General features: G+C 41.3%; 1 protein-coding gene across 1 annotated transcript in view; it reads left to right on the top strand.

The window, feature by feature from the left end:
* Window positions 1-19,041, top strand: part of SPTBN1 (spectrin beta, non-erythrocytic 1) — a 215,342-nt gene that overhangs the window by 141,328 nt on the left and 54,973 nt on the right. The window contains exons 22-23 of the mRNA XM_089682714.1: window positions 9,154-9,432; window positions 15,752-15,882. Coding sequence (XP_089538840.1) covers window positions 9,154-9,432; window positions 15,752-15,882 — 410 coding nt within the window. The remainder of the gene's footprint in view (window positions 1-9,153; window positions 9,433-15,751; window positions 15,883-19,041) is intronic.

The following is a 19,041-nucleotide window of genomic DNA, read 5'->3' as shown; positions in this document are numbered from 1 at the left end:
TTTCAAACAGCTGCTGCACTTGCAGGGCTCTGAGGAAAGTGGCAGGGTCTGCATCCCTTTAGACGTGTTTTTTCCCCAATGGGAATATCTCCCCAAAATTTTGCCTGAAATCTGACGTTCAGGAAATGATGTTGCTGGGGGACGTTCTGTACACATTCTGTATACATGTTGCCATATTGCATTTTACAGAAAATTGCAGTGCTGCAGATTGAAAAGAAAATGTGATTTTTAACCTCCCTGGAGGTATTCCCGAGTGTAGCTCGGGGTAAAGTTTCAGCACCTCAAGCGGTAACCCCGAGCTACACTCGGGAATACACTGCAGCATTGCTCCGGGATCTCTTCTTCACTTACCTTGTCCTGCAGTGTCCCCGGCAATGTCCTCCAGCCGATGCCAGCATCTGTCTTCTGGGTTCCGTTCCCTGCGACATCAGGACGTACGGGGGACGGAACTGGCGGGAAATTTGAACATTTTAAAAATGACATTCACTAAATACACTAAAATCACATAGTATAACATTACTGTATCAAACCATTTCACATACATTTTGTCCCGAGTGCTTTGTCCGGCGCCCTGCCTGCATTTTTACTGTTCTTTCTGTCTGGAAACTGAGAAGTGTCCATGGCGTCCAAAAAGCGTCCCTTTAGGTCAAAAGCAGTTTTAGAACAGCGATAGTAAATTAGAACCACTTGCAGAATTGAGTGATAATGATTTGTGGGGGAAAAAATACATATTTCCATGCAAAAAAATTTACCGCTTTGAGCACATAATCAGACCGCGAGGGAGGTTAATAATATTCAATTACAATATGACTTGTGTCACAATTGTAAATGCTATATATTTTATTTGCTATTTTTTTTCTCCCTTGAAAGTTACCCTTTTAAATTAGATTTTTTTTTTTGAATGTTTTTCCATTTTTCATGTAAATGGAGGTGGCACAAACAAACCCTTAAAAAAAAATACTTTTCTCATTGTACATTTTTCCTTGTCATAATCCTATTAAGGAGGAATTCAATAAAAAATGTATTTGTAATATGGGATGGGTGAGGGTTGGTGCAAACACCTCCCCGCTGCTTCTCAGAAAACACAAGGTGACTGCCTTGGTATGAAGGTGAAAGGAATTCTTCCACAGTTGTGAATGGAAATAGACATTGGGGGTTATTTACTAAAACTGCATGGTGCAGCTCTGCACAGAAACCAATCCGCTTCCAGATTCAATTTGCCAAAGCTTAATTGAACAAAGTGACGTTAGAAGCTGATTGGCTGCCATGCACATCTGCACCAGGATCTGAGCGCACCAGATTTAGTAAATCTCCCCCATAGAGATGTGAGGGCTATACTTAGAGGCGGTGAAAAGCTGAGATTGTTTAAATCCATCTGTATCATTGTAAAAACATACCAGTTTTGAGCAAATTTATTTGTTAATCTCATATTTGGCCTCTGCTGTCAACGCTGGCAACATTGGCATTATCCACCATTGGCTCTGTAGCACCAACGGAGGTGGCAGGGAAGACTCCAGGAAGAAAGAGGCAACAAAGGTTGGCCATTTATAGGTCGATTTAAAAAATCGTACCTAAGAATAATCGACCGATTTTTGCTCTTTTAGTGGGGCAATGGCACCGGCCGATTTTCGTGGCTCCTTCCCATTTGGTTTATCAGGCACGTTGGAAAATTTGTGAAAAACAACCGATTTGTCAAAATCATTGTTGGCACCATTGGATTACAGAAAGAATGGAATTTTCGATCGAAAAATTGTTTGGTATTCGACCCATGTATGGCCTGCTTAACACCTGTACCTGGGTGACTAGCCGCTGGGCCCAGGCAGTCTCATGGGGAGTATAGACAAGGGAGGGTGCTTACACCAGCTGTAGGGGCATTTTGCAAGCTTCAGTGAGTCTAGTCCAGAGGTAGGCAACCTGCGGCTCTCCAGATGTTGCAGGACTACAAGTTCCATCATGCCTCTGCAAGTCAGAGCGGTAACTGTCAGTTTTGTAATGTTGCAATGCCTCATGGGAAATGTAGTTCCACAACAGCTAGAGAGCCGCAGGTTGCCTACCCCTGGTCTAGTCCAACAAAGAGGCGAGAACTGACTTTACGGTACTTGCTACACTCAGCACGGGTTGGTTCAGTTGCCCCTTTTGTCGTATTGCAGCTTTGCTTTAACAATATAACCTGTTAGGTAAATAGCATGTTGTAAAGTGATTTGCGTACTATATTGTTATAGCTGCTTATATAGAAAAGACAAATTATAATTTACACAGCCCTTTACATACTGTAAATGCACATCAATCTGTGCCCTCAAGGAGTTTCCAATCGAAGATCCCGATTTCACATACACTATAATTCCAAAAGTAATGGCCCCGCCCTCCAAATCATGTGATTCAGGTGTTCCAATCCCCTCCATGGACACAGGTGTATACAATCAAGCCCCTAGGCATGCAGACTGCTTCTACAAACATTGGTGAAAGAATGGGTCGCTCTCAGGAGCTCCGTGACTCCAAGCGTGGTCCCGTGATAGGTGGTCACCTGTGCAATAAGTCCATCCGTGACATTTCCTGGCTACTAAATATTCCACGCTGAACTGTTAGTGGGATTATAACAAAGTGGAAGCAACTGGGAACAACAGCAACTCAGCCACCAAGTGGTAGGCCACGTAACATGACAGAGTGGGGTCAGCGCATGCTGAAGCGCACAGTGCGCAGAAGACGCCAACTGTCTGCAGAGTCAATAGCTAAAGACCTCCAAACTTCATGTGGCCTTCAGATGAGCCCAACAACAGTGCATAGAGAGCTTCATGGAATGGGTTTCCATGGCCGAGCAGCTGCATTCATTCACACTTGCAGCTTGGAGGTTGCGGCTGGAGACAACCCCATGACTATGCCTGTATACTTGTGTCAGCGACAACACATGTAAGTGTGAGTTTACTGTTTTTATACACTAGAAGACTCTTAAATGTTTTTACACTACGGGAGCTCCACACTTCTTTCTATGCGACTTATTGAGTGAATTAACTTTTCTGATGCAATGCAGAATTTGCAGCAGTTTCAGTCGTCACAATCGCACCCCGTTCATGCGAACTGCTGCGGGTGTGTATGTTAAACTAACACTCCGAAATCGGTTTGCAAAACTCAGTGCAATGTGCAGAATTGGATCACATGGGTGTAACTGCCCATACGATCCGATTCTAGAGTGGACCAAAAAAAGGGTCCTGCACTTTTTTGTTGAGGATGCGGTGCTATTTGAGCCATACAAAATGTAAGGCTCAAATCGCACCGCACAGAATTCGCATGTGGTTTGCACAGGAATGCAGTGCAGTTTACATGTGATATGCCGCACCGCAGAAGTGTGTACCCGGGCTGAGAGAAGGATCATGAAGCTGCAGATTGTTGCTCCCAGAGTATCATTCACTATTAGGCTAGGTTCACGTCTGTGTGGGTGGTGCCGCTGCGGATCCGCACAAAAATCTGTGCAGCCGCACCACCCTCACAGAAGAATGCAGACCTGCGGGCGGGTGCCATTAGTTCTAATGGCACGCCGCCCGCACTGGAAATTGCAACCGCAATGGGAACCGAGGTTCCCGTGCGGGCTGCGGTTTCTAAAGAAGAGCAGGGACTCCTTCTCTGCGTGTCCCGGGGCACGGGAGTCCATTCAAATGAATGGACTCTCGTGCCAGTGCAAAACATGGCCTGGACAGCCGCATGTGTGAACCAGGGCTTAGCTGGTTTAGATTACCAGCATGGGGCTCTGATGAGTACATTTAGTATCTATGGTGGTGGAAGAGCACATACTTGGGGAAGACTTTATGGTGAACATTACAAGTTTTAATGTTGATGGACATTTCTAACACATATAAGAATATTTCACAATATTGGATCATTATTTGAGATTTCTATGGATCTCTATGTTTGCACATTGTACATGGCAGGTATTATGGTATTTCTGATTGCATGATACATATTTGCACATTGCACTGTGTATGTATGTTTACAGTGATTGGACAGTGTAGGATTTTTCGTTTATATGCATGGTATGGGGACAGCAGAGTGGCTAAATGGTTAGCACTTTCCCCTGGCAGTACTAGGGTCATCGGTTCGAATCCCAACCATGGCACCACCTGCCTGGAGTTTGCATGTTCTCCCTGTGCCTGCGTGGGTTTCCTTCGGGTACTCCGGTTTCCTTCTACACTCCAAAGACATGCTGGTAGGTGAATTAGCTCCGGTCTAAATTGGCCCTAGTATGTGTATGTATGAATGTGAGTTAGATTGTACGCCCCTTGAGGGTTAGGGACTGATGTGAATGTACAATATATATGTAAAGCGCTGCGTAAATTGACGGCGCTATATAAGTACCTGAAGTAAACAAAATAAATAAATAAATGGTATGAGAGTAGCGTAGGCGCTGTTCATACTCTTTTTTTCATCTTGTATTGGTTGGACCTGTTCTAAACCAGCCTTGCCTTTTCATAAAGAGTTAACCCTTTGAGGACCGTAAGGTTTTGGACCGCCAAAATCAATTTTTTTTGTTTTTAAAGTTCGTACACTTCAGTTGCTGTAACTACGCCATTTCATGAAATAATTGGCAAAAAGCTAGATCCATTTGTTGTTTGATAAGAACTAATATTTTGACTCAAACCAAAAAAAAAAGAGTTTTAAGTTCTTAATCAGATGATACACGCAATTACAAACATGGGACAAATACGTCCCTTGGTCCTCAAAGGGTTAAAACGTTAGCCACATGAAATTGCATTTCCTGAGTTTGCTGCATCCACGCCGTGGAATGTGATTTGCATCATTTCCTTCCTCCCTCCGATAGCGGCTACACCCATGTGTAAACACTCGTAAGCGCAAATGAGCTGTATTTTCCTTGTCCTCTGGTTTCGGGAGACGCGTTTCCTTTCTGTGAGATGTCTCCGAGGCCTTTTGTGTTCACACTGTTATTTTTACATACAGAAAGGGAGGATTAGAGGAACGTTTCAAAGGACTGACTTTCTTTACCGCCCCGAACGTTTGTTTATAGCCGTTAAACAAATGTTTCCTTTTATGAATGGCGTTTGTGTGATTGGAGGGTGAGCTCTCATGGTTCTTTACCGCTGTTGTGAAGAGGTTCATTTAACTCGAGTAAATTCCTAGAACGAACAATTGTTTTGTTTTATTTGTGTAGAATGAATATAGGAAAATGAGATATTCAGCTATGGTATGAGAAGTCGTTCAGGAAGAATTCTGTATGTAATTCATCACACGTTCTTTCTGAATGGTGAAACACTTCACATAGATTGTGTCTTTGGTCACACAGGCTTTTATTTTTTTTCATTTTTCAAAGTTTAGGTTCTGTTTGAAAGTTAATTTGAAACTTTCCAAATACTGCTGACTCCGGAATGTTGGACCTCACCTTTTTTATGTGACTACAGTAGAGATGTAGCCTAGGGAAGAGCTTACGCCACACTGCTTGTATGCAAATTGTGTTTGCAGCCAAGGGTTCTATTAATTTTAAGTTTAGGGGTTTTTTTTTTTCTTCTTAGAAATCATACTTACCTAGGTGGATGCAATATCAGTCCAGTGCTGCATCTGTCCCCCACCGTCTCTAAGAATGAGAACTGTGAGTTCAGACACCGTTGATCTCTCAGTTCTTCACTCTCTGCCCTGTCAGTACAGAGAATTACAATAAAAACGGAAAACTAAAAAAAAAATCTAGGAGCCAACAAAAGTAATTCCAGTCAAAAGAATATAGAGAAGGGGGTGGACCATGGGTCAGGAGCAATGGGAACATAGGTATGGTGTACATATTATTTTAGCACAGTCCTCTAAGTAATGTGACAATATGTGGAGGGTGTGGGAAGCTGCCTGGTGCCGTTTTATGATTCCAGACCAGTGGTCTCCAGCTCAACCGCTCTGGGGCATCCCTTCTCTCTTTTGTACCGTCCAAATCTTGGCGTGGAATGGTATTAAAACCTTGACTGATATCATGCCCCTAGGGACCCTCTTGCCTTTTTCCTAACTCTCCGCCACCTTTATACAACCGGTACATATGTTCTTTAGATACCTTCAACTACGGCACGCTGCAAGAGCCCAATTCCCCCAGAAGCCTATCCTCCAGGCTGACCCCATTGAGGAAATGGTGTTTCCAGGAGACTTGGTGACCCTGTACTGCACTTTTTTAATGTTAATTATTAAAAACTTGAGCATATGTGGGAACAATGGCGAGCTGATATCCCAATGTTAGACAAGGAGAACTGGAAGGGGGTCCTAAACTGGTCATCACCTCCAGGGATAAACTGATTCAGGTCGAAGTTCTCCATAGAATTTACTACACCCCTCTGAAACTTCATACAATCTACCCTGATCAGGACCCTGTTTGTCCCCGTTGTGTACACCCAGGGACCTTTTTTCATATGTTTTGGTCATGCTCCATGATTATGGCCTATTGGTCTGAGGTTTTTGCCAGGACAAACCTCCAGTTACATTTGTCACTACCTTCCTCTCCGGAGCCGGCCCTGTTGGGTATTCATGATAATGACCAACGATCACACCATGCTAAACTTCTAACTTTATACCTATTATTTTATGCTAAAAAGAGATATTGTTTAAATTGACCTCCCCAGCTCCTCCATACTTGCCGGCCTGGGAGGCTCTGGTGGATGCCGCTCTACCAATGTATAAACGTAGCTATATTAACCAGGGAAGTATGCTCAAGTATGGGCTCCATGTTCGTCTGATCAGTGATCCTCACTGCCCCCCCATGCCCCTCTTTCTTGGGGATCTTTTTTATTGATGGTTACGGCTGAGGGGCAACAGGTGTGTACTGCATTGCATTATTATTGCACATGTCTGTCCCTTCCCTTTCTGCTCCTCCCCCTTCTCTCTGTCCCCTCCCTCCTCCCCCTCCCTTCCTTCGACTACGGTGGGAGTTTGGAATTGCTAATGGTTTGTTGTACCTATCTCTGTACTTTGACTATGTAAATCATCTATAACAGGCTTTATCATTATTTGTCTAATTGCGTACTGCATGGGTGAACAGATTCTGTTTGTTTTCTTTGCTCTTTTCTTCCCCTCGAGGACTGTTTTGACATTGTACCATGTCTTTCTTTGTATATATGCTGTATTGTATGTGTGGTGTTAATAAAGCACTCCGTTTGAAGTTAAAAAAAAGTAATGCGACAATAAGCCCCGGTTCACATCTGTGCGGCAAGCATCAGCACTCATCTGTCAGGTGGAAGCAGCGCTGCCGCCCGTTTGCTCCAACACAGCCCACTACTTGCCAGCATATGTGCGCACATACAAACGTAAAAGCGCCGGGGCACGTACGCATGAAAACGACGATTGCGATACACACGTTACATATCACCACACAGGATGAGAGCATTAATTCTAGCACCAGACCTCCTCCATAACTCTAAAATGATGACCTATAAGGGGCTTTAAAAGCGTCACCTATACAAAAAAAAATATAGGGTTACTACAGTTTGTTGCCGTTTTACGAGCGTGCGCAAAATATAAGGTTTGACATGTTGGATATCTATTTACTCGGTGCAGCCTCGTCTTCATATTTTACAAAAAATTTGGATAATTTATTGCTTTTTGTACCCTAAAATTACCTTGTGTATTATTTTATAAATGTCCACATCCCTGATCTCAGTCTTTAGTGAGCAGAGAGCCGGTGGCTGTCAGTCACCAGCTCTCTGCTCTGCCCCTTCAGCGCTCACTGGAGTGCCAAGCTGAGGAGGGGGGCGGGAGCAGCCTCTGTGTCATACTGAAAGGCTGGGCCAGCTGCCGATCAGGAATCTGAGCAAATCCTGACATTAAAGTTGGGATCTTTCCAGAGCCTGGTCTGGCTGACTGACGTTAGCCAACAGCAAACTTTAGCCTGCTGGCAGTTGAAAACTGGTCACAGGAGTACAGAACAAAGTGCACTCCTGTGACCCACAGAAGTAGGACCAAAAGAACTTTTAAACCTTTAAGTCCTTGCAGTGTATAAAATTCACTTTAAACTAGGGATGCAGCAAAAGTTCGGTGGCCGAAATTAAAAAAAGCACCTATACAAGTGCCGAAAAACCCCGCCCTTGCCGCTGCTCAGTAGTTCTCAGCCTTACCTGAGAAACCATCAAACGATCCCGCCACTGGGCATAGAGATGATTGAAGGAAAGTTGGCCTCCACTCATCTCTATGCCCTGGGAGGACTGGAGCGGTCCCGATCTCTTTTTTAATTTTTTTTTTTTTTTTTTTTAATAAAGCACTAGAACTAGATCAATGCCTTTTTTTTTTTTTGATCCAATGCTTTACATTGCAGTGGAGAGATGTGGGGTCTTATTGACCCCATATCTCTCTATAAAGAGGAATAAAAGCAATTTAAAAAAATTTTTAAAGGGATAGTGAAAAAAAAACATTAAATTAAAAGAAAAAAGTTTCAAGTGAGCCAAAGTCCTACTTCTGCATCTCTTGACACGAAGACCCACTTATGTATTTATCAAATGCCAGAGCTTGCACTGCCAACTGATGCTCTGGTATCTTTCACTTGAATGGCAGGGAGTGAGGTTTAGTGGCAGAAGAGTGTGGGGCTCAATCTTGTGTACAGTATAGGCCTAGGAGCCAGCGCGCAATACGGAGATTCATTTGAAAACTATCACAGGTACATGATGGCACCACAGGTTTTTATGCTTTTTTAGGTCAGGTCAGCTTTACTGCAAAGGAATCTCAAGATATACCCATACCTTCATCATTGGAAAAACTATTATGGTCTTCTAGCTTTTTTTTCCTTTTATTCAAAAAGTTGCTTAATCCTGAAATATCGGTGCTATTTCTATATTAGTTGTCAGTTGATATCTGTCATGAGGATGTTTGAGAACCAGTGAGGAAAAACAATGCATTGCTGCTCTAAAGTGCTCTCGAACGTTGTAATGTTTGCGATCCCAAGAGATCAGGGTTTGCCAGGGAGTAAAGAATGAAGACTATTAATACCTGGTGTTCATAGAAATCTATGTGATTATGTAACCAGAATCAGTGAGCCACTGTAACTTGCAGTCAAAAAGACGGTCTTGACCATCCATAGCTAGCAGTCACCATACGCAGTGATCATTGTTATACTGAACCTTTCTTCAGCTTGTGGTGGTATAATCAGTTGTGGTTTGACATTGTATAATCTTTGACTGTTTTTTTGTGTAGACTCTTCAGAAGGAGATCCAAGGCCACCAGCACCGCAATGATGATATCTTCGAGAGGAGCCAAAATATTTTGGAAGATGGCAGTCTTAATCCTGAAGCCATCCAGAAACGACTGTCAGACCTTCAGACACTATGGAATCTCCTGATCGAGGAGACCGAGAAGAGGCACAGGAGGCTGGAGGAAGCCCACAGAGCTCAGCAGTATTACTTTGATGCTGCAGAGGCTGAGGCCTGGATGAGTGAGCAAGAACTTTACATGATGTCTGAAGAGAAAGCCAAGGTGACCGCACTATACTTAATAAGTACAACCTTTTGTCTTGATCACATAGATGTTGTTTTTATGAGGCATTGGTGTTCACTATTACAAGTTTACCAAGTCTTACCATCTTAGTGATAAGTTCTCAGTTGGAGCATTGCCATTACAATGACTGATTTAACTCCAGTGTGTCCTCTGCTTGGCGTGACGGAAAATGAACTTAGGTTCTACAAAAACAAAGTTGAAACGGTTATCTATGCCTGTACATGATTTAGGGTTTCCGTAATTGACCAGAAGTACCTTTTCCTGACGAGATCTAATTTTTCAGCTCAGCCACTAACTAGGCTGCAAAAAAAACAAAAACAAAACATCATTTCTTAAGATAGGTGTCACTCAATTTTATTGGGGCCACATCATTAGTATGGTTGCCCTCAAATGGCCAGTTGTATTTAGGTGTGTGACGTACAGAGTTCAGGCTCACGCCGCGTGCAGAGCGCAGAGTTCAGGCTCACGCCGCGTGCAGAGCGCAGAGTTCAGGCTCACGCCGCGTGCAGAGCGCAGAGTTCAGGCTCACGCCGCGTGCAGAGCGCAGAGTTCAGGCTCACGCCGCGTGCAGAGCGCAGAGTTCAGGCTCACGCCGCGTGCAGAGCGCAGAGTTCAGGCTCACGCCGCGTGCAGAGCGCAGAGTTCAGGCTCACGCCGCGTGCAGAGCGCAGAGTTCAGGCTCACGCCGCGTGCAGAGCGCAGGCTCAATAAAGAAGAAGTTTGAGACATGGGTGGCCCTGTCAGCGCTACCTGTCTCACGAAAGTCAATTTAAAAATCTCCTTTGCTGGGTGGAAAATGATCCTATGAGATGCAGTCACATGTAGGTGTATTCAGGCAGCCACCTGTGTAATGGCTGTCTGAATTCGATAGCTGACAGTGGAGATTCTGCCTTCCATGCTGTTTGTGTAGATAGAGGAATCTGTTCATTCTTTTTTTTTTTCTTTTTCTTTTTTTGTTTCTTTTTTTCCTTCTTTTTTTTGTTCCTTTTTCTTTTTTTGTTCTTTTTCTTTTTTTTTTTATACCATGTATGGCCAGTGTAAGCACTGTAAACAGTGACTGTGCTTAAGTGACAGAAAATTCTATGCCTATATCTCTAGCCAAACAATGTGGGGGAATGCAGGGAACTCCTTCAAATAGATCAAAAGCAGCTGGGGTGAGACGAGTGTACACTAGAAGATCTCTATTCTTTCATAAATGAGAATAGGTACTCGGCTACAAGCCTCGATCCCCAAGCAACTACCAATCACAGGAGCTGATTCCCTGTAGTCGTCGGCCACTTGCAGAGTCTCTGCAGGAGTTCAGAAAGGAAAAAGGGAGGCTTAAAATCAATTTATTGGCCGTTCCAAAATACGGGGGTACTCCATCTGGTATAGGCAATTTCTAATGCATTTCAGTCTTCATGAGCTTATTAGGGTAATGAAGTGCGATGTGCAGGGATTGCATTTGCCAGATGGAGCGGTCCGTGATTTGGAGAGATCACTAAAATGATTTTGAGGATAAAACGCATTGGACTGTATGTGGTGTGAACCGGCCTTAAAACTATTTTCAGCAAAGAATATACACATTCTCTACCGAAGCTCCAGCAAGGAAAAAGGGGGATCGCTCACCATATTAAGAGCCTCAAAATCAATTTAGTGGTCTCTCCAAATCACGGACCACTTCATCTGGCAAATGCAGTCCCTGCACATTGCACTTCATTACCCTAATAAGCTCCTAATAGACCAAAATGCATTAGTGCATATATCAGATGGAGTACCCTGTATTTTGGAACGACCAGTAAATTGATTTGAAGGCTCCTTACATGGTGAGCGATCCCCCTTTTTCCTTGCTGGAGCTTCTGTAGAGAATGTGTGTATTCTTTGCTGAAAATTGTTTTAGTGCCGGTTCACACTACATACAGTCCAATGCGTTTTGTTTTTTTTCTGCATCAAAAGTTATATAGTTATATGGTTTCCAATGGCATAGTCACACAGTTCCAGATAAAAAAAGTAGAAAATGCTGTTTTTTTTTGCACTGAACTGTACTGGAACGCAGTAAAACGCACCAAAATGCACATGTTCTTATTTAAAGTGAAGAGAAAAATAAGGGGGAAAAATGCACCAGAGCGCATCAAAAATGCTTCCACACTGCGTTTCTGTGGTGTGAACTGTCCCTTATAGTTTTGTGTACATGATACATTTTTTTATGGAAAGTTTGTAAACTTTGTTTTGGGTTTATCCCACATTTTATCTCATCTTAGTATTTTAGCATGGATGCTAAACACTTGGTCTAACAATACAGTAAGCAACTCGAAAGGCGATCTTTAACCACTTCAAGTCCAGATACTTTTACCCCCTTCCTGTCCAGGACAATTTTCAGCTTTCAGCGCTGTCACACTTTGACAATTGCGCGGTCATGCAACACTACCCATATGCATTTTTTTAGACATATAAAACTTTATTTTGGTGGTATTTATTCACCACTGGGATTTTTAATTTTTTTTTTGCTATATAAATGAAAAAGTCCAAAAATTTTGAAAAGTTTTTTTATAAAATTTTGCAAATCTTTCTTCATAAATCTTGGCCAAAATGTATTCAGCTATCTTTTTAGTAAAAAAAAATAACCCAAATTAGTTTATAACCAAAAATGTTAATTTTTTGTTTTTTTTACATTTTTATTTTTTATATATTTTTTTTTACTAACCTACTGTCACCCTAGCAGTACAGTGTCACCATAGTGACACTGTACTACTTGTGGGGGGTGATGAATATTTTTTTTTTCTTTTTTTACACTGGTTTCTTTTATACCCATAAAGGCTGTAAAAGCAATAATTTCTCCTCTCTGGCTGCATTCTTGCAGCCATTGAGAAATACTGTGAGAGCTGTGATTGGTCACAGCTTCTCACATGGTACAAGGCTGTTGTGAATAGCCTTGTACCATGTGACCTCTGTGATTATTCACAGATTTCACACGTAGTAAGCAATGATGTCAGGAAGTGACATCTTGCTTACTACTATTCATGTGATCACTGGACACAGTGGGTACCAGATCGTGGTGCTACGCGCTCCCAAGGACCGCGCACAGTCTGAAAATGTGGGTGCCTTTTATGAACGGCAACCCGTCCGGCCTTTTATATACATGGGCCGGACGTGAAATGGTTAAGAGAAGTTTTTTTTTGTTTTGCTTTTTTTTCCCCAAATTATACTTACCTAGGATGCAGCATTGGTCCCCCGCCGGCTGTATGTGTGAGAACTCAGCAATCACATGATAACTGCGTTCTTACCACCATTGTGAGCAGAGATCAGTGACTGTCAGTCACCACTCTCTGCTCTGCCCCCCCACCCCGTGCGCTCACTGGAGTGTTGGGGTGGGGAGGGGGAGGGAGCCGCTGGCTCAGGCTCTCAGTTGCCTATTGAGAGGCTGAACCAGGCTCCGCTCCAAACTCTGGGGTGGATCCGGGCTTTAAAGTCGGGATCTTTCCCCACCCTGGACCGGCTGAGTGATGTCAGCTGAAGCTGTCAGCAAAAAACAGGTCACAGGAGTGCAGAGTTGACTTTGGCTGTACTTCTCCTTTAAATGTTTTCTGAAGAACTAGAACAGCAGTCATGTAAAAATAGGAGTCACATAAAAAATGGCAGCGTTATGACGAAAAAAAAATGTCATCACTAAAAATAAGAAAAAGAGAGGAAGGCGCCTCTAAGTGCAGTATTGACAATTCAGTAAACAATGGAAAATTTGCACTTACAAGATAAACGGTTAAAAAGACTCACCGTGTGGTAATTGGATCCAGGTGGGACATCCAGCCGTCCAGCAGCAGACTATGCCTATAGGATCAGGAAGTAGAGAACAGGATGTGCCTGTGCATCAAAATGAAGCTTGGACCTGAGGTCTGAAGAAGGAGCCTATTGAGCGTGCTCCGAAATGCATTACCGCCCCCTTCACGTGCTACATCTGACTCTGCTCTCCAAGCTTCATTTTTGATGCACAGGCACATCCTGGACTCTACTTCCTGATCCTATAGGCATAGTTTGCTGCTGGACGGCTGGATGTCCCACCTGGATCCAATTACCACACGATGAGTCTTTTTAACCGTTTATCTTGTAAGTGTAAATTTTCCATTGTTTACTGAATAAATTGTTAATACTGCACTTAGAGGCGCCTTCCTCTCTTTTTCTTGTTACTGCATTAGAGCCTTGCTTCCACTCTAAGAAGAGCTGCCTCAGTGTTACTGCTCCCATCCATCCATCCCTGATATCCATCTGGCACCTTTATCTTACAGCTACAGAGGTTGGGCTCCAAAAAGCGCGCTCTATATAATATACATCATCACTAAAAATAGTCTGAGGTGTCCCTTTAACCCTTTGAGGACCGTAAGATTTTGGAACGCCAAAAGAATCAATTCTTTTTTTTTTTAAAGTTCGTATACTTCAGTTGCTGTAAATAAGCCTTTTCATGAAATAATTGGCAAAAAGCTAGATCCATTTGTTGTTTGTTGATAAGAACTAATATTTTGACTCAAACCAAAAAAAAAAAAAAAAAAGAGTTTTAAGTTCTTAACCGTTTCAATACCATGCAATTTTACACCTTCCTGCCCAGGCCAGTTTTCAGGTTTCAGCGCTCTCACACTTTGAATGACAATTGCGCGGTCATACAACATTGTACCCAAACTAAAATTTGATCATTTTCTTCACACAACTAGAGCTTTCTTTTGGTGGTATTTAATCACCGCTGGGGTTTTTATTTTTTGCTAAATTAACAAAAAAAGACCAAAAATTTTGAAAAAAAAACACATTTTTCTTTGTTTCTGTTATAAAAGTTTACAAATAAATAATTGTTCTTCATAAATTTAGGCCGAGATGTATTCTGCTACATGTCTTTGGTGAAAATAACCCAAATTAGGATGTATTTTTTAGTTTGTAGGAAAGTTATAGAGTTCACAAACTATGGTATAGATCTGATTATTGATCAGTCCTGAAGTACTGACAGCCAATCTAATTTCTTGAGGTCCAAGAATGTCAGAACAGTACAGATATCCCCCAAATGACCCCTTTTTGCAGAGTAGACAGTCCGACGTACTTCATAAGAGGCATGGCGAGTTTTTTGAAGTTGTATTTTTTTGTCATAATTTTTCGGAAAATGAAAAAATTAAAAAAATTATTTTCACTATTTTTTTTTTACATACTGTCACCAGTGCAGTACAGCGTCATCATATAACTGGCATGGCGGTGAACAGCGACACTGACTGGTGACAGTATGAAAAAAATATATATATATATATTTTTTTTTTTATTATATTTAATTTTTTATTACATTTTTTTTTATTTTTTTTAAGATTTTTTTTTCATATTTTACTATGACCAAAATAGTACAATGTTACCATAGTAACACTGTACTACTTTGGGGAAGTGATCAGTATTTTTTTTTTTTTTTTTTACACAATTTGCTTATAGCAAAGAATTACTTTGCTATAAGCAAGCATTTACCTGAATGAAATCGATTCATTCAGCTTTTTTTTTTTTTTGCTTTTTTTTTGTGCTTGGCTGTGATTTGGTCACAGCTAATCACATGACATGTGCATGTGATTAGCTGTGACCATTCACAGCTAGGCACTAGTATACAATGGATGGCATGAATGAAGCCATCCATTGTATACAACTGTCATGTGACCTGCTGTGATTGGTCACAGCAGGTCACATGGTACCGGCAACGGGAGTCGGTACTCGGATCTGTCATCGGCCGTGTCCGAGGTGCACGGGCGGTGACAGATCGCACTGCTGCGTCGCTCTGCAACCGCGCAAACCGCGCATGTGCGGTAGCACGCCAAATGGCGTGCACCCGGAAAGCTGCAGCGCTTTTCAAGCTGCCAAGCGGCCATTGGCTAATCAGAGGATACACGCAATTAAAAACATGGGACAAATACGTCCCTTGGTCCTCAAAGGGTTAACAGAGAAGGGAAAAAAAATGCATTTAATGGGGGTTCTGCTAGAAATGGAGAACTGGAAGACCGTTTATTTTAGGATTCTAAATATACACCGACCCGCTAGCTGCTCACAGACAGACTATCGATCTTCTAAATGCATAGTGTGGTGGTAAGCGATCGTCTTTCCAGGGTCCCGCAACTGACGTTCCCGCAAAGCTACGGATTAGGTGAACTAGGATACCCGGAACCCAAAGGATGAACAATCGGTCTGTAGAGCGAGAGAGAACCGTTCATCCTGTTCATGATTTTATTTTCAGTGCTGTTCTGGCAGATTGCTGGAGAACAGAGATCCAATGACATGTATCGCTTTCCCGCTGACCTCTGGTGTTGTATTGCAGGATGAGCAGAGCGCTGTGTCTATGCTGAAGAAGCACCAGATTTTGGAGCAGGCAGTGGAGGACTACGCAGAGACTGTACATCAGCTTTCCAAGACGAGTAGATCATTGGTGGCAGATGGACATCCAGAGAGGTCAGTGTCTTGTCTATTGTACACGGTGTCTTGGGAGGGTGATTGGGGCTTGTGCAGTTCACAGGAGGTGAGCGTCTTGACACAGCGGTCTAGTGCAATCAAAAGCCCTAAGGCTTTGTCGGCCGGTACATTCTACCTAATAGGAGACTTTTGTAATTGCTTAGCTATAGCGAGAAGTAAAACCATATTGAAAATTGCAGTTGCTTCGCTAAACAGCATTCAATAGATATTATTATTATTATTATTATTATAAATAATTATTATAAATAACAATTAATAATTAGAAATAATAATGTATTATTATAAATAATTATTAGAAATAATATAAATAATAATTTAATATTTCTAATAATTATTTATAATATGTATTTATAATAATTATTAATAATTAACTATTGTAAATATTAATTATAAATAATAATAATTAGAAATAATTAGAAATCATTACAACTATTAATAATAATTATGACTTTTATTATAATTAGTATTATTGTAATTATAATATAATTATTAGAAATACATATTAACCGTTTCAATACCGTGCAATTTTACACCTTCCTGCCCAGGCCATTTTTCAGGTTTCAGCGCTCTCACACTTTGAATGACAATTGCGCAGTCATACAACATTGTACCCAAACTAAAATTTTATCATTTTCTTCACACAACTAGAGCTTTCTTTTGGTGGTATTTAATCACCGCTGGGGTTTTTATTTTTTGCTAAATTAACAAAAAAAGACCAAAAATTTTGAAAAAAAAACACATTTTTCTTTGTTTCTGTTATAAAAGTTTACAAATAAATAATTGTTCTTCATAAATTTAGGCCGAGATGTATTCTGCTACATGTCTTTGGTGAAAATAACCCAAATTAGGATGTATTATTTAGTTTGTAGGAAAGTTATAGAGTTCACAAACTATGGTATAGATCTGAATATTGATCAATCCTGAAGCACTGACAGCCAATCTAATTTCTTGAGGTCCAAGAATGTCAGAATAGTACAGATATCCCCAAATGACCCCTTTTTGCTGAGTAGACAGTTGGACGTACTTCATAAGAGGCATGGCGAGTTTTTTGAAGTTGTATTTTTTTGTCATAATTTTTCCGAAAATGAAAAAATGAAAAATATTATTTTCACTATTTTTTTTTTTACATACTGTCACCAGTGCAGTACAGCGTCATCATATAACTGGCATGGCGGTGAACAGGGACACTGACTGGTGACAGTATGAAAAAAAAAAAAATTATATTTTTTTTTAATTTTTTTTTATTTTTTTATTATATTTAATTTTTTATTACATTTTTTTTTTATTTTTTTAAGATTTTTTTTCAAATTTTACTATGACCAAAATAGTACAATGTTACCATAGTAACATTGTACTACTTTGGGGAAGTGATCAGTATTTTTTTTTTTTTTTTTTTTTTTACACAATTTGCTTATAGCAAAGAATTACTTTGCTATAAGCAAGCATTTAGCTGAATGAAATCGATTCATTCAGCTTTTTTTTTTTTTTTTTTTTTTTGTGCTTAGCTGTGATTTGGTCACAGCTAATCACATGACATGTGCATGTGATTAGCTGTGACCATTCACAGCTAGGCACTAGTATACAATGGATGGCATCATGAATGAAGCCATCCATTGTATACAACTGTCATGTGACCTGCTGTGATTGGTCGCGGCAGGTCACATGGTACCGGCAACGGGAGCCGGTACTCGGATCTGTCATCGGCCGTGTCCGAGGTGCACGGGCGGTGACAGATCCCGCTGCTGCGCCGCTCTGCAATAGCGCAAACGGCGCATGTGCGGGAGCACGCCAAATGGCGTGGACCCGGAAAGCTGCAGCGCTTTTCAAGCCGCCAAACGGCTATTGGCCGGGCGGCTAATGGTTAATGAAAAAAAGTTTTTTTTTTTGTTTTGTTTTTTCATAAAATCAATCAGCCTGTCCCCGTTAGGAATTTGACATTGTATAGCTACATATTGCAGGCTGTGAGATGTAACGGAGGAGGGGGGTACCCAGCTGTATTGAGCCTCCCAAGGATTTAATAAAGAAAATAGGCTGTGTGCAAGTAAAGGTCTCCCTGAATATCCAATGTTTATTAAAAAAAAAAAAACTCTTTTTGATTAAATTTTTAGAACTTTTAGTTTTTTAACTGTATTAATACGTTTTTTTTTTAAAATATTGTATATTTTGCAGTTTAAGCTGATTAGTCTTATGTATTCTGGCTTAGAAACCGTATACGATGTACTATTAAATAGGGTAGCAGGGTGTGGAAAAACTATGTTGCTGAGCATTATGCACTCACCGGACACTTTATTAGGAACACCTGTTCAATTTCTTGGTAACACAAATTGCTAATCAGCCAATCACATGGTGGGAACTAAATGCATTTAGGCATCTAAATGTGGTGAAGACGACTTGCTGAAGTTTAAACGGAGTATCAGAATGGCGAAGAAAGGGAATTTAAGTGACTTTGAACCTGGGAATGGTTGTTGGTGCCAGACAGGCTGGTCTGAGTATTTCAAAAACTGCTGATCTACTGGGATTTTCATGCACAACCATCTCTAGGGTTTACAGAGAATGGTCCGAAAAAGAGAAAATATCCAGTGAGTGGCAGTTGTGTGGAGGAAAATGCCTTGTTGAGGTCAGAGGAGAATGGGCAGACTGGTTGCTGCAACACTCAGATGGTAGGGTCAGAATTTGGCATAAACAACATGAAAGCATGGATCCATCCTGCCTTGTATCAACGTCTCAGGCTGGTGGTGTCATGGTGTGGGGGAGATTTACTTGGCACTAGCAAGGTGTACCTAATAATAAAGTGTCCGGTGAGTGTACAGTCTTCAACATTACAACTATACAGATAGCAATAGTAATGTGCAAACTGAAGAAAGTTAAAGTGGAACTGCACTGCATCTGAGCAGCTGATTCATACAGCGTTCACGTTCTGGAATCCATCTACCCCTAGCTCAGTCAGAAAACCCTCCCCTCTTGAAGACTCCTGGGATGTATGACATTTGCCTAGGCATGGAAACCATGAAGTAAATTAAGAAATGTATATAAAACAAAAACCCCTGTAAATATGATCCATTTTGCTATCTATTTACTAATGCTAGCAGCATAAGGATTACAAATTGTCCGTGTTGATTGAGAGAGTGAAGTTCCGCT

The sequence above is a fragment of the Staurois parvus genome, unplaced genomic scaffold (genome assembly GCF_062004578.1).
Source record: "Staurois parvus isolate SC_StPar_1 unplaced genomic scaffold, SC_StPar_1.0 ptg000295l, whole genome shotgun sequence".
NCBI lineage: Eukaryota > Metazoa > Chordata > Amphibia > Anura > Ranidae > Staurois > Staurois parvus.
This window is presented reverse-complemented; position numbering and strand designations above follow the sequence as displayed.